Genomic DNA, 13,420 nt, shown 5'->3' on the forward strand with positions numbered 1-13,420 from the left:
CGGCTTCCAGGGGAAGTGGTGCAGGCTCCTAGCCTGGGGATTTTTAAAAGGAAGTTAGATGAGCACCTTGCCGGGGTCATCTGACCCCAGTGCTCTTTCCTGCCAAGGCAGGGGGTCAGACTAGATGATCTACCTAGGTCCCTTCCGACTATAGCTACTATGAAACTATGAAACTATTTAATTAGGATGGAGATCAAGTTACATCCAATGCAATTTAATGAAAGCAGATTCTGTACAAACATTAAAATCTGAGAGGTGTGACATTATATTTATACGACAATTAAACTATACATTAATAGCTTCACCCACCATTTAAACACAACAGATGGTACTGAATGAGGAATCTGTTCAATATTTTAAAGTTACATCATTACATAACTTTTTAGGACAGGAAGTGTGGAATAATGAAACCAGTTGCAAATACCGGCAGAATTTAAGGGGCTAGAATTTATGTGGCAGTTTCTTTGGTATTTATATAGTACAGGGGTCTCATGTGGGGCTGTATCAAGTCACCCAAAATGATGCCTGCTACATTCACTATGTGCTGGCCCCAGCCCTATTTGTTGCATGTGATGCATGGAGCCCACATGGTGCAGGCTGCAAATGGTGTGGGGCTGGTCTGGGGCATGCTGTGTGGGACTGTCCCTCTAAGAGAACTGGCTGAGATCAGTTGAGAGGAAACAGCTGTTAGCTGTTGTAAAGAATAGTCTGCAAAACACTGCTAGAGTCTTTCATGAAGATAATAAACAATATTTGCTTTTATAAAGGAAGTGTATAACAGTACTCATCATTACATGCTGCATGTGGTGCCCATAACAGAGAAGCCCTGCACACTGGATCTAGGGACAGGTCAGATGAGGTCCAGAGATGGGCTGCCCATGCCAGATCCAGCACTCAGGGCTACTCTGACGCAAGTGCCACATGTAGCATGTGCCCCAGATGCAGCCCTGTACTCCACATGCCACACTCAGCTAAAGCTGGTGAGCACTACATTCAGCACCGGGGGGGACAGTCTTTTCGTTCCCTCAGAGAGAAATAAGAAATTCATTTTCTCCTACTTGAAAAGCACAAAAAAACTTTATTAACAGATTGAAATAACCTTATGTCAGTCTCTGTACATTTGGAACAGAATTTTTTACCTAGACTGGGGGCGGGCAAAACACAGCCCATGGGGCTGTGCACTTTTACCGGCCTGCGGGGGCCCCCCCAACACATTTTGCTCCACCCAGCCCTGCCCACAAAGGTGGGAGCAAGACACCCATGTGTACACTCACCCATGTGTACACACAACCCTACTGCCTGGCTCCCATCCTTGTGGGCGGAAGTTGCTGCAGTCCCTGGGGACCTGCTCTGCTTCCCCAGTCTCCTGCTTGCTCCAGGCAGCAGGTAGGGAAGCAGCAGAGGCAGGGCTGAAGCTAGGAGGGAGCACGGAGCTTGGGGCTGTGGCTGGTAGCAGCACCAAGCCTCCGCCCAGGAGGACAGGGGGCAGTGGCAGCATGGAGCTGGGGTGGGCAGCATGTGGGTGTGAGGAAGGGTGTGGAGGGGATCCTTCCCACAATTCCCCCATGGCACACAGCCCTGGCAGGCGGTGGCAGCAGCAGCAGGTGGGGTGCTCAGCAGGGTGCAGCTCTGGCCAGCATTGCACATTGCAGCACACAGCCTCCACCCAGACATCTGTATTGCTGGTGCTCCCCACCACTCACATGCAGCCCCCACACTCATCAGGGACAGTGGGGAAAGCCCTATGTGCTGGAGCCAGGTGCTTTCCCTGCCAGGGCTGTGCAGCACAGAAGAGAAGCCTCAGGCTGGACCTGGCTACCTTCCCCATCCCACAGAGGAAGGCACCTGGGGCTTCCTTCCCCTGCAACACAGTCACAACGGGGAAAGCAATAAGCTCCAGCCTGATGCTTCTCTCCGGTGTTACGCAGCCTTGGCAGGGAAGGCACCTGGCTCCAGAGTGAGAGGCTTCCCTCCCTGCTGTGCGAGTATAGGGGCATGCGAGTGGCGGGGAGTGTCAGCAATAGAGGCTGCGCCCCTCGCTGCGATGTGCAGCACTGGCTAGAACGGCACCTCGCCAGGTGCCTGCGCCCTGAGCACCCTGCTGGCTGCTGCACCATGGGGTGAATGTAGGTGTCACCCCCTCACCTCCACAGCCTGCCCCAAAACCCCCATATATACACAAGCCCCTCAACATACCCTATGCCCCCCCACAGCCACACCCCATCACAAACACCCCACATCCTATCACACACCCACATCTCCCCACACATACCACATACACACCATATTCCCCAACCATACACACCCCACCATACCTACCCCCAATATACAAAACTAAGAACTTGTTCTTGAGTTATTATGCAATCACCTCTATATACAGTACACAAACACAAATCATGACAAAAATATTTTCTGTAATAAAACTGAAATATGTTATGGTAGGTGTTTGACTTTTAGTGTATGATTTCGGTTTTTTCTGGTTCTAGGATGGCAATCCCCCCTCCCAAAAGGAGTATTTCCAGTGGCAAAGGTCAGGGGTTAGGAGGTGGGACTTCTGGTCACAAGACGGCAACACGGTAGCAAGGCAACTGTCAAGGGGTGGCCCTCGACAGTTCACCAAAACTCATTAAGTGGCCTCCACCCAAAATAATTGCCCACCCCTGAACTAGACCTAACAAGAGAGACTGAAACTTTAGGGTACAGACCAAAGTGACAATTTTTGCCTGAACTGGCCACACAAAACAATCTATAAATGTGACCAAACACAAGTGAACAGCTGCACACAGCTTCAAAAAATGGTTGATCAAGTGAAAATCTGAACCCTCACTACATGAGGTATCAGATAAAGATGTTTCAAAACTTAGCATCTTTTGTAACTTATGTCTTCCAAGCTCCCAGCCTGCTGCTGTTTTCAGAATGGGAGGTGGGAAAGGCAGCAGAGAGAGTTCAGTCTGAGGGTTTTTCAGCCTCCCTGGAGCCCTCCTGAGGTGGTGGGGGGCTCCAATTCACCCACCCCACCCTTCAGCAGCAGCTGGGGAGCCCCAGAAACATTTCTCCTTCCTATTCTGAAATCAGTGACCACTGGCAGAGAGCCTGCCCCTCACTATGGGAACCTGGCTGCAGGCTCCCAGCCCACAGCTAGATTCCCCTCCTGGCTGGAACCAACAGTGAACATCTGTTTGGTCTGGGGTAATGGTGTAATTCAGGACACTTTGCAAAAATCGTTCCAAGTTACAGCTGAGAGCTGCACTTCTGCCTCCACCCTTAGCTAGCAAATGTTCTATTCCAGCAAGTACCACACTGACTTTTGTGTGCATATGAAGAAACAAATTAGTACTCAGGGTACTAGAACGCCAGAACTAGAACTGTTGAATTTAATCTAACAATACATTTTAAGTTCATAATATTCTGGAGACTTGCCAAAAAGTTTATAAATACCAACAATTATTATTTTACTAATATGAAAAAAATGCATACAAGTGTATTTTTATTTAACAATGATAATATAAACTATCTTACTTTCCTTCCAACTACAACATACCAATTTCTTTCCCATCAACAGATTTTCTGTGCATTCAGTGGCAATGCAGTTAAACGTTTTCTAGGATTTTTTAGAATTGTTTTAAAATTGGTTTTACAATTGAACAATACACTCAACAGTCCACATTTGACAAACTTGCATTAATTTCTACACCTTTTGATATCCGTCACTGAGAAAATGAATTATTGCTGGCACACTTTTTATAAAGAAAGTCAACTCATCTTACTGAGTAGACACCAACTAATTTAGACTCTCTCATTTGAGAACGGCAACAGACTTGTATACAAGTGGAAAAGATAAGGAAACCATAAAAACAACTGACTGTAAGTAAATTAATCTGAAAGGCTAATTACATAACTATATTTGAGTTTGTTACAAAGAGAAACTTTCCTTACCTGATTAACTACCTCAAAGTAGAGTGCAAGAGTTGTAGTGGGATTAAGTCCACAGATCTTCCACTGGCATGTACCCCCAGTTCCAATCTCCTGTAAACAGATTTTACATAATGCTTTGAAAAACATAAGTATTTCTTTGTTATACTTTAATAAAGCTACATTAATAAAGCTATCGATGTAGGATTAAGATACTTAAAATATTTTAATAGTGCTACAGTTCTTGCCTCTATCCACTACAGGCCATTATGCTGCTCTGTAATGGCTCTTCATCACAGCTTCTATCAAAGGCTGTTTACAGATGTAAAAAAACCAGCACTTTACTTTTAAATTTGGCACATCCCTGTACCTAGCACAGTACCTGTCCAGAAGAGGCATTGCATTAGTTGCACCTGGCTTGCCCAAAGCCTGTATAGATCAGGCGCTTCAACAGGACTTTTTTGGTGCTTTTATCTAACAGCTGATTGCATCAGGTATTACATAAAAGTGCAAAAAAAGTCCTACCAAAGCATCTGATCTATACAGATACTGAACAGCCAGGACAAACTAACACACTGCTTTTTCCAGTAAAGCATAGTTGTTGGGGGGTTTTGGGGAGGGAATGGGGCGGGAGGGAAGTTCACATCTGTCAGCAGCTCAAGAAGCAACAGAAGGAGCCATCATGGTACATTCCCTAGATAGGCATCTATCTGGGATGGCTTACAAATACAGCACCCTACATTTGTGCAAGAGTTTGGTTTTAAATACACAATCCTAGAGTCCCCCTCCCAATCCTGTGATTCTATAGTTCTGTCTAGACTCAGAAATTATTTTGCTATCCTAAATTATATTAATTTAAAACAAAGCTGACTTACATTTTCTGATACACAAGGTCCTTTAGAATTGAGGGAAACACAGGGTCCAATAGCTCCTGAAATTTTTACTTCTCTTGAAGTCTGCAGATTCAAAAGCAAAATATGTAAGATTAAGGTACAGTTACATGCACTTTAAACAATGATAAAATAATAAAAATATAAGAATGATTTTTAAAACTCTTCTGGTAGGCATTAAGTTTTTCTTTGATACCTTTAGAAAAAATAAATATATTGATGTTACAGAAACAGCATGTGCAGTCACTTTAAGCACATTTGCAGCAACAGATGGTATATCTGAAACTACAATATGTTTATGAATACAAATATGATTACACATAATTATAAATTAATATAAAGAAAGCACAATATTTTTAGACCCTTAAGTGCCCCAGAAAGCACATCATAAGAAGTGTTCAGCACACAAAATGCATTTATCATTAAGACAGACATTAAAATATTCTCAATCTGATGTGCAAATTGAGGGGCCACTGGATAGGCCATATTGACTGTATAAATATTACATCAAATTCACATTCTCTGTCTCCTAAGCTAAGTAGTACTACATCTCATAACTTTAATTCAGGCCTTGTACCAGGTGTTAATTCCAGACTATGACAGTTACCCCTTAACCAATAACAAATTGGTGGAGAATGCAGGCAACCAGGTAAAGGACACTGGTAAGTGATTGAGGAGGATGAGTATGTTGTAATGCTTTTGACTAACTATAGCACTAAACTTGTAACTACTAAGGGCTTACCAAATTTATTATTGGTTAAGTAATAACCATGCCCTAGTCTTGAAATTAATACCTAGTACAAGACCCTGTAACCATACAAGACCCTGTACCGACTCAGGGATGTTAGGGGGAGGTTAATTTTTTTCAAAATGGCTGCCCAACACCACATACACCAGGATGGGGGGCTCACAGGGGAGTTGGGATTCCAGCAGGCTGGAGGGAATCAGAGCCAGGTACAACCCATGAGGAGTGAGGGGGCAGGCACAACCCATGGGTGGAGTTGCGGGGCAGGCGTGACCCATAGGGTTTTACTGGGATATGGGATTATCTGGAAGAATCAGTGGGGCTCATGGGGGGGGAATCAGGGGCAACTTTTAGCCCCCCAACCCCTCCAGGCAAACCTACATCCCCTTCCTTTCCGCCCCTCCCTGTACCAGGACTTATTTGCTCAGTTCTGGCAGTGACGAATGCTCATAAAAGTGTCTGGACCCAGAGCAGCTTGTGGGATGGGGGTTAAGGGCTAGCTGGTATGGGGCAGGGGGCAGAGAGAGCAAGGAGCTAGGGGGGGGGGGGGCAAAAAATAGCCCTGTGCTGGGGAGGGGGTGAAAAGAGCAGTCCTAGGGCTGGGGCCAGTGGCTGGATTTCCCCAGCCCTCGGCTGCTTAGAGGAAAGTGTACAGAGTTTCCATGCACCAGTTTGACCTAAATCAAGTAATTTTGATACTACATAGAGCCAGGTTTATCCCAACCTGGATTCTGTACTTTTTAGACCAATTTGTATGCCTGAAACTTCTCTACAATTACAAGTTTAGACTGACTGCTGGTCACTAAGACCAGGTCTGTAAGTGTAAGGTTGGCACTGGGACAAGCTAAGTTTAAATTGGGCGGCCATTCTGAACCCAATTTAACCTCCCCAAATGTCTGCAGTTAGCCCTAAACATGCTTTGGTAAAAGCAACATCTAATGCCCCAAATGATCATGATATAATTATACTGTACAAAGACATCCTTATTTTTCAATACCATTAAGATCTCCCTATTTGCTTTCCAGTTTCAAGCCAAATTCATAATTATACTTGTGCAAAACAAAAGGCCTGATCATCCTTGAAGAATCTGTAGAAAGCTACAGTATGTATATGTATCAAACTGGGGACTGTATCTTCTCATTATTTATTAATTCTCATGGTGGCTAAGAAATTGCTGCATCACTGGATGTGTCAGCGTATGTGGAATCTGCTATACTATGCCAGCAATGTGTCACATGTCTCCCAGACCAGGAACAAAGGAGGGTCATTAAAACCTTGATAGCTTCCATTGGAGTGGAAGCAGTTTAGAAGAATAGGATAGCTGATGCCTGGTGAAGCCAGTGCAGCTGAATCTGCCTGCAGGGAGAGGTTTTGGAAAAGTAGAAAATCCCTGAACAGGGGAATAAGAGAGATCAGGCATTAAAAACCACGGAGCCTGAAGGAAAATCTAACACCACAGTGGAAGGGTGTCCTGTCCATCCCTCCCATTTACATATACCAAAACCTAGAATTATTGTGGTAAGGCTGCTCTAAGGACTCCCCACTGCAGTTGTTCTCCAACCCCAGCATGTTGGAGAGTGGCCACTGGGAATGGTCTCAGAGTTGCCTTGCAGCATACTTTCAGGTTTGGAGCATCCAAACAGAAGGGGGCAGGGCAGAGCACTGCTCCAGAACATCTTTACTGGAACAAGCAGCCATGGCATAGACTCAAGATGTTGAGGAGGGAAAACCAAGACAGACTTACAGAGATGCAAAAAGAAAGGGTGGGAGGAATGCTTTCATAGCAGAGGGCCTCCAGTTGAGGGTGTAGCTAAGGAAGAAAGAAACTGGCTGCACAGAAAAGACACTTGGAGTAGCCATCTGCTAGAAAAAGACATCTTGGACTTCTCAGGGTAATAACAGATGTCACATTTATTTCTAAAGAAAGCTTTTTGTCCTGGGATATAAAAGCTCGCTGTCCTACTTTAAGAACATACGAAGTATGCCAGATAAAAACTGTGCTCACAGTCTTTCAAGGACAATGGGGGCTCCTAGGTCATTCATTCCACGGACAAACTCGGTGTAAAAGGGAGGGGCAGCTCCTCTTTTGTCCCAGGTTTCAACTCAGAACTGACATTGCATTTGAGGCACTTCAAAGTCATGTTGCCCTTCTGACAATTAACATGGATAAGCCAGAAACTACATACACAGATAAAAGTGATGGCACATTTTCTCTAGCATACTTCACAGGTACTTAAACTGGGACTTTTAGCTTTTTTTTTTTCCACCCTTAGAAGACTCACCTAGGATTACAGATCCACCAAATACATGATTTCAAGGAAATTGTGTAACTGGCAGTCTCCCATAAAATATCCAGTTCCCCATGGAAAAGCACGGGGAACCAGCAAAGACCCCGCAAAAAGCTGTCTCCTAGAAGAGTAGGGGTGTGCCCCACCTATCTCCAGTTCCAGGATCTGGAGTTGGACCCCCATGTGCCTGCTGAGAGTGGACCAGGATGGTGCAGCAAAAGCAAAAGGAGGTGCAGCACAATGGAGCAGGACCAAGAGGAGGAGCTGCTGCTGGAGGTAGGAAGTGCAGAGCAGCATGCGCCTAGCTGCAGTAGCCCAGGAAACAGCCCACTGGAAGCTGCTCCTGCCTCAGCACATGGGGATTCAGGTCCAGCTCCCCAGAAAGCAGCCAGGAGCTGTGGCAGGAGCCGCCATCTGGCTGAAGCTGCTCACATGCCCACGCAGAATGGCAGGGCATGGCATAGCATGGTACGGCATGGCATCATGCAGCAGGGATAGGAGCAGCTTCCAGTGGGCTGTTCCAATGGTGGCTCCTTTTGCTCTTACTTTTGCTCTTGCTGCATGCTGCACCACTCTCAGCAGGCACATGGGGGTCCGGCTCCAGATCCTGGAACTTGACGCGGGGGACACAGAGCAGCACCAGGCCAGGGTGTAGGAGCCAGCAGGAGCGTAGCATGGGCTGCCCTGGTGCAAGTGAGCAGACCTCAGCCCCATGAAGACTGCCAGGGCTCTGGCTCCAGATCTGATGTCTAGGAGCTGAAACCAAAGCCTCGCATGTGGGAGTAGGAGCCACCTGGCTGAAACTGCTCGCCCAGCATGATGCAACATGGTGCAGCACAGCACAGCAGGGGCAAGATCACGAGAAAGAACTGTTGCTGGAGGCAGGGGGCACAGAGCAGCACCTGACTGCAGCTGCACCAGGAACAGCCCCAGCCAAATCTGCATGCTGGCTAGGGCCCAGCCCAGCAGGCACCAACAAGAGACTAGTGCAGGCTGCCCCAGTGCAAGCCTGTGCAAATCACCTAGTAGGCCAAATCCTTATTTTGCCCACCCCTGAGCTAGGGCTTTCAATTAGTGCCTGGGAGGGCCGGGACTTGCAGCACATCTCAGCCAGAGGTGTATGGGTGGGGGGGCTTCGCTCCACCTTCAAAATGGCAGCCCCAGCCATGATGCAGCCAAGAAAAATCAGGGGCCTCAGCCATGTTACAGCCGTGTACTTCAGGGCTGATCCACCCCACAGCTCGTGGGGCTGCTCTTCTTTGAAGCTGGAGAGGAGGGGAAAGGAAAAGAGAGGAGAGGCTCTTCTCCCCTTCCTCCCACATCACCCTCACTAGCCAGGGCCTGGCAGCGCAGGGAGGCAGCTGGGCAGAGCCCAGCGGGGGTTGATGTGACACTTGTAGTAGTATATCGCCCTTTTTCGTTTTGGCCCAGATCAAGCCTAGTGCCTGTTCTTATCCTGGCAGGAGAAATACACCATGCATCTGTGTCCATGAAGGCAGTTTTCCTGAACTGTTTCCAAGGGAGGTGGTACTCTCCCTTACCTTGGGGGTCTTTAAGAGAAGCTAGACAGGCATCTGGCTGGGGTCATCTGACCCCAGCACTCTTTTCTGCCCAGGCAGGGGGTTGGGCTCAATGATCTGTTGAGGTCCCTTCCGAGCCTAGCATCTGTGTGAATTGGCTGCCGTGGCCTGTGAATTTGGTAGGTCCCTACCTAGGACCAGAATATGCTCAAAACTGGTGAGGAAATGAGCAAAACTGGCATCATGAACTGCAAATGTCTACATGCGCTTTATGCATGAATACTGCAGTGATCTGCAGTGATATTCAAAGAGAAAAACAACACCAGATACTGACAACATTCACATTAAATCTCTTTAAATTCTTACCTTTATTTCTAATGTGCCACCAAATCCCATCTTGAAGTGCCCTTGCATATCTTTGGTAAACACTCTCTGAAAGGTTTGTTTGAATAAAGATGTATTGAACGAATCTCCCATTACCATGTAACCTCTGGATGAACAATCAAAAGACAAAAAACACCTCAAATGAAAAAAAACAAGCCAAAAAACATCTAAACTATTTATCAGGCAATAATTTGGTGGAAAGGAATTTGGTGAAAAGCAAAGCTGCTCAAAGAATTCCTAAAGAGTTTACACTAAAAATACTTCAAGATGCAACATTTCTTTTTAAAAATCTCATTAAAAGGGACAGTTTACTATTCTGTAATCAGGAAGAGAAAACGTTGCTAAAACATTACAGAGAAACTTTATAAATACGCTTCTTACAAGATCAGTATGTCAGTCATCATCACCTTAATATAAAACAAAACACAAGTCTTTCAACTGAGGAAATCATTATAATGATATTTATCACTGTAGGGTTTTTTTTTCAATGATACCTTAGAGCAGTAGTGTTTAGGCCCTATGGCCTGGATGAGTGGTGCGGGGTCAGTCAGCAGGCTAAATCTGGTCCACAGGCCCAATTTCACACAAGTTCAGCCCAGTATGTGGCTCCAGCCCTATATGCCAGATGCAGCCCCGACCCTGGCCCTGTGTACCAGATCAGGCCCATGGCCCAGCCATGTGTGTGCTGGGCTATGCCATCTGACCCAGAGGGCTTGGAAATTTGGCAGTTGGAAAACACTGGCAATGTTAACACCACCTCTCCCCCATCAACAAATTTTCAGACCTGCGGGAAGCCCCACAGGCCAGATGACATGGCCCTGTGGAACAAAGATTGAGCACCAGTGCCTTAGAGAAATGAATCTACCAATCAGTTTATCTTAATACTGAATAATTCAATATAAATCTAAATCACTTTGCCTCACTTATTTGAATAAGTATTTCAAATCTGAAACCACTTCATAAAATGGATATTTAAGCTCAGCAATGCTCTCTGGAGGCAAAACAATTATTATGACAATTTTGTACTTTAAAGTATTTTAAAAACTAATTGGATTAGTACTTATGGAATAATAATGTAAGCAGCCATTTTATCTCCAGTAGTGCTCAATATATTTTAACATAAAACATTTTAATTATATATTTGATAAGGTTTGTGCTAGATATGGCCTTCAATTTTGTCTCTAAGTCTGGTATTTTCTTTTGGGCAGACAAGCTTCTTTGTGTAAATGTGGTATCTTTAATTAGATCAAATAAATAGTTGGAAAAAATTGCTCTTTGCAAGTTTTCAAGTACAAACACCCTTCTTCAGGCACAGGGAGAGTTTTCTTTTAGTATTTTCTTTTAATCATCTCAGCGGAGGTATGTCTTCGAGGAGATATTTAAATACAGAAAGGACTGAGGTCATAGGGACTTACTCAGAAAAAGCACCTTATACCTAGGGGATAACTTGACAGGAGAGAGCTGCAGAAGTGGATAAATCCTATTTTTAAGGCTGGCTTTAGTGAAGGAACACAGATTCTTTTCCTTTTTCATGTCCCTGTGATAAGGTATTTAGCAAAATTCACATATTGTTTGGAATCTGACAGGGCCATGCCATGAGTGCTTCTATTACGGCCTCAAACTTGCAAGCTTTGGGCTGTCAACAATGCGCCTTAGCACTCATGGGACCCCAACCCCCAAACCACAGGTGGTACAGGTTGACGCAAAAAAGAAAAGATAGAAGCAGAACTAGACCTTGATACCAAATACAGGAAGCTTGAAGCTGATGCAGAAAAAGATCATAAGCCAGGAGCAGGATTCTAAGAGAGTTAACACAGTCAACATTGACAGGCATAATAAATAATCTTATCAGCAGGCTGCACAGGGATAATATTAAGGTCAAGGACACTAGAACACAGGACACAATGGTAATCAAGATGCAAAATTATGACATCTGTGAGAGAAAGAATTTTAGTAACAGGAACTATAAAAATGATGGATCTTATAAAAGCTGTAGAGGAAGAATTGACAGAATCTAAGCCTGTGGCATAATGCAAACAACAAGGTGAAAAAAGGTTATGGGTATGTGGCATATTAAACAGAAATAGAGAACGGAGGAATGGATAACATTTCACAGGATGGGGTGGGATTTGTTTGCCTTGTTAAACTTAACTGGTACCAAAACATCCAGAAGAAGATCTCAGACACAGTCACTGAGGCAAGTCAGAAATGAGCAGGTACATTTGAGTGACCAACTTGGAAACTGTAGTGCTACTCTGTGATCTAATAAAACTTCCCAGAGAAAGGGAGCAAACAAGAGAGGCCAGTACCAGAACACTATGGTAACCCTGGACATTGGAAAAAATAAAGCATTAGCCAGCATACTTCTCACCATAAAAAGCAAGCAAAAAAACCTTCAGATGAGTCAGAGAAGGAGTGGAATTAAAAGGGGATAGTATTATGCAAACTGAAGAAGAGCAAAATACTACGGGGAAGGAAACATGATACAATTACTGTAATACACCTAGAATTCTACACCATAATAAAATTTACTCTGTAGCAAGGAGTGGGCACACAACCAGCTCTCACAAGCTAGCTGCCTGCAACAGGCACTATTATATTATAGCACCTGGCCAGGAAGCAATGAAATAACTAGTTTTAATTGAGAAAATGGCTATCTATGATGAAACTAACACAGTGTGGATGAATTTTCCGTATATAGTTCCTATACATTTTAGGAGATAACTTATAAGAGATTACTGGATCTGAGTGACTTACTATGTAGCAGGGCTGTGTCACCTGTCAGCTCCATTTTTATTTTTAGCCCTCCAAACTACAAATCCCATGAGACAATGCTCTCCAGCAAGGAAACAGTAGGCAAGACTACTGTTGCCCTATGGGACTGATGTATTGTTATGGTAACAAATTCATCCACAACCTAAGAGCAAATTATGTTCAAATGCAAAGCACCCATAGTCACAGTTTACAGATACTTAGCAAAAAAAAATGAGCATGCTATTTAAAAAACACACTTTCATACACTACTTTAAAAAATATTAAACACGTACCCGGTATAGTTGGGACAGCACTTCATCTCAAGAAGGCCAGTCTGATCCAATGCACATGCATATATGTCAACAACATGACCATTTGTAGCAGCACGGTTAGCAAGACTTTCAAAATGCTAAATACAAAATGAAAATATGCTTATAGCTATGTGCAAACTGAACTCTTCACATCTTTTACATTAAAACCTCAAATCCCAGAATTCTTCTAAAACAGTTAAATTAGATTTTATCTAGATTATACCCTAATATTAGACAGCAATAAACTTTAAAAAAAAATTAGAACTAAAACTTTTAGTTTCTATGCACAACTATATAATTGATCTGATAAAAAACATTACTAAATGAACCTTGCTTCTCTCATATTCCCCAAACTACTGCAGTTACAACATCACAATTATATCTCTTAAACAGCTGAGAAGGTAATTTGTGTTATACTAATTGATGGGGAGTTCTACTTAAAAATCCATGTCACAGTTTACCTCACTGTGTATTCAGGACCTAATCCTGTTCCTAATAAAGTCGGTGAAAACACTCCAACTTACTTTGGTGGGAACTGGATCGGGTTCTAACTTAACATACTGACAATCCTTATGAAATTTTGGAAAACAGTAGCTAAAATTGAACAAAATGTGTC

The 13,420-nt window shown here is 44.1% G+C and overlaps 1 protein-coding gene across 1 annotated transcript in view; it reads right to left on the reverse strand.

Annotated features, from left to right (window-relative positions):
• The window catches only part of SEC23A (Sec23 homolog A, coat complex II component), a 51,048-nt gene that overhangs the window by 21,523 nt on the left and 16,105 nt on the right, over positions 1-13,420 (reverse strand). The window contains exons 9-12 of the mRNA XM_019551924.1: positions 12,787-12,902; positions 9,722-9,845; positions 4,788-4,868; positions 3,937-4,026 (exon numbers count right to left, since the gene is read on the reverse strand). Coding sequence (XP_019407469.1) covers positions 3,937-4,026; positions 4,788-4,868; positions 9,722-9,845; positions 12,787-12,902 — 411 coding nt within the window. The remainder of the gene's footprint in view (positions 1-3,936; positions 4,027-4,787; positions 4,869-9,721; positions 9,846-12,786; positions 12,903-13,420) is intronic.

Source organism: Crocodylus porosus, unplaced genomic scaffold (genome assembly GCF_001723895.1).
Source record: "Crocodylus porosus isolate Cpor-Errol unplaced genomic scaffold, CroPor_comp1, whole genome shotgun sequence".
Lineage (NCBI taxonomy): Eukaryota > Metazoa > Chordata > Crocodylia > Crocodylidae > Crocodylus > Crocodylus porosus.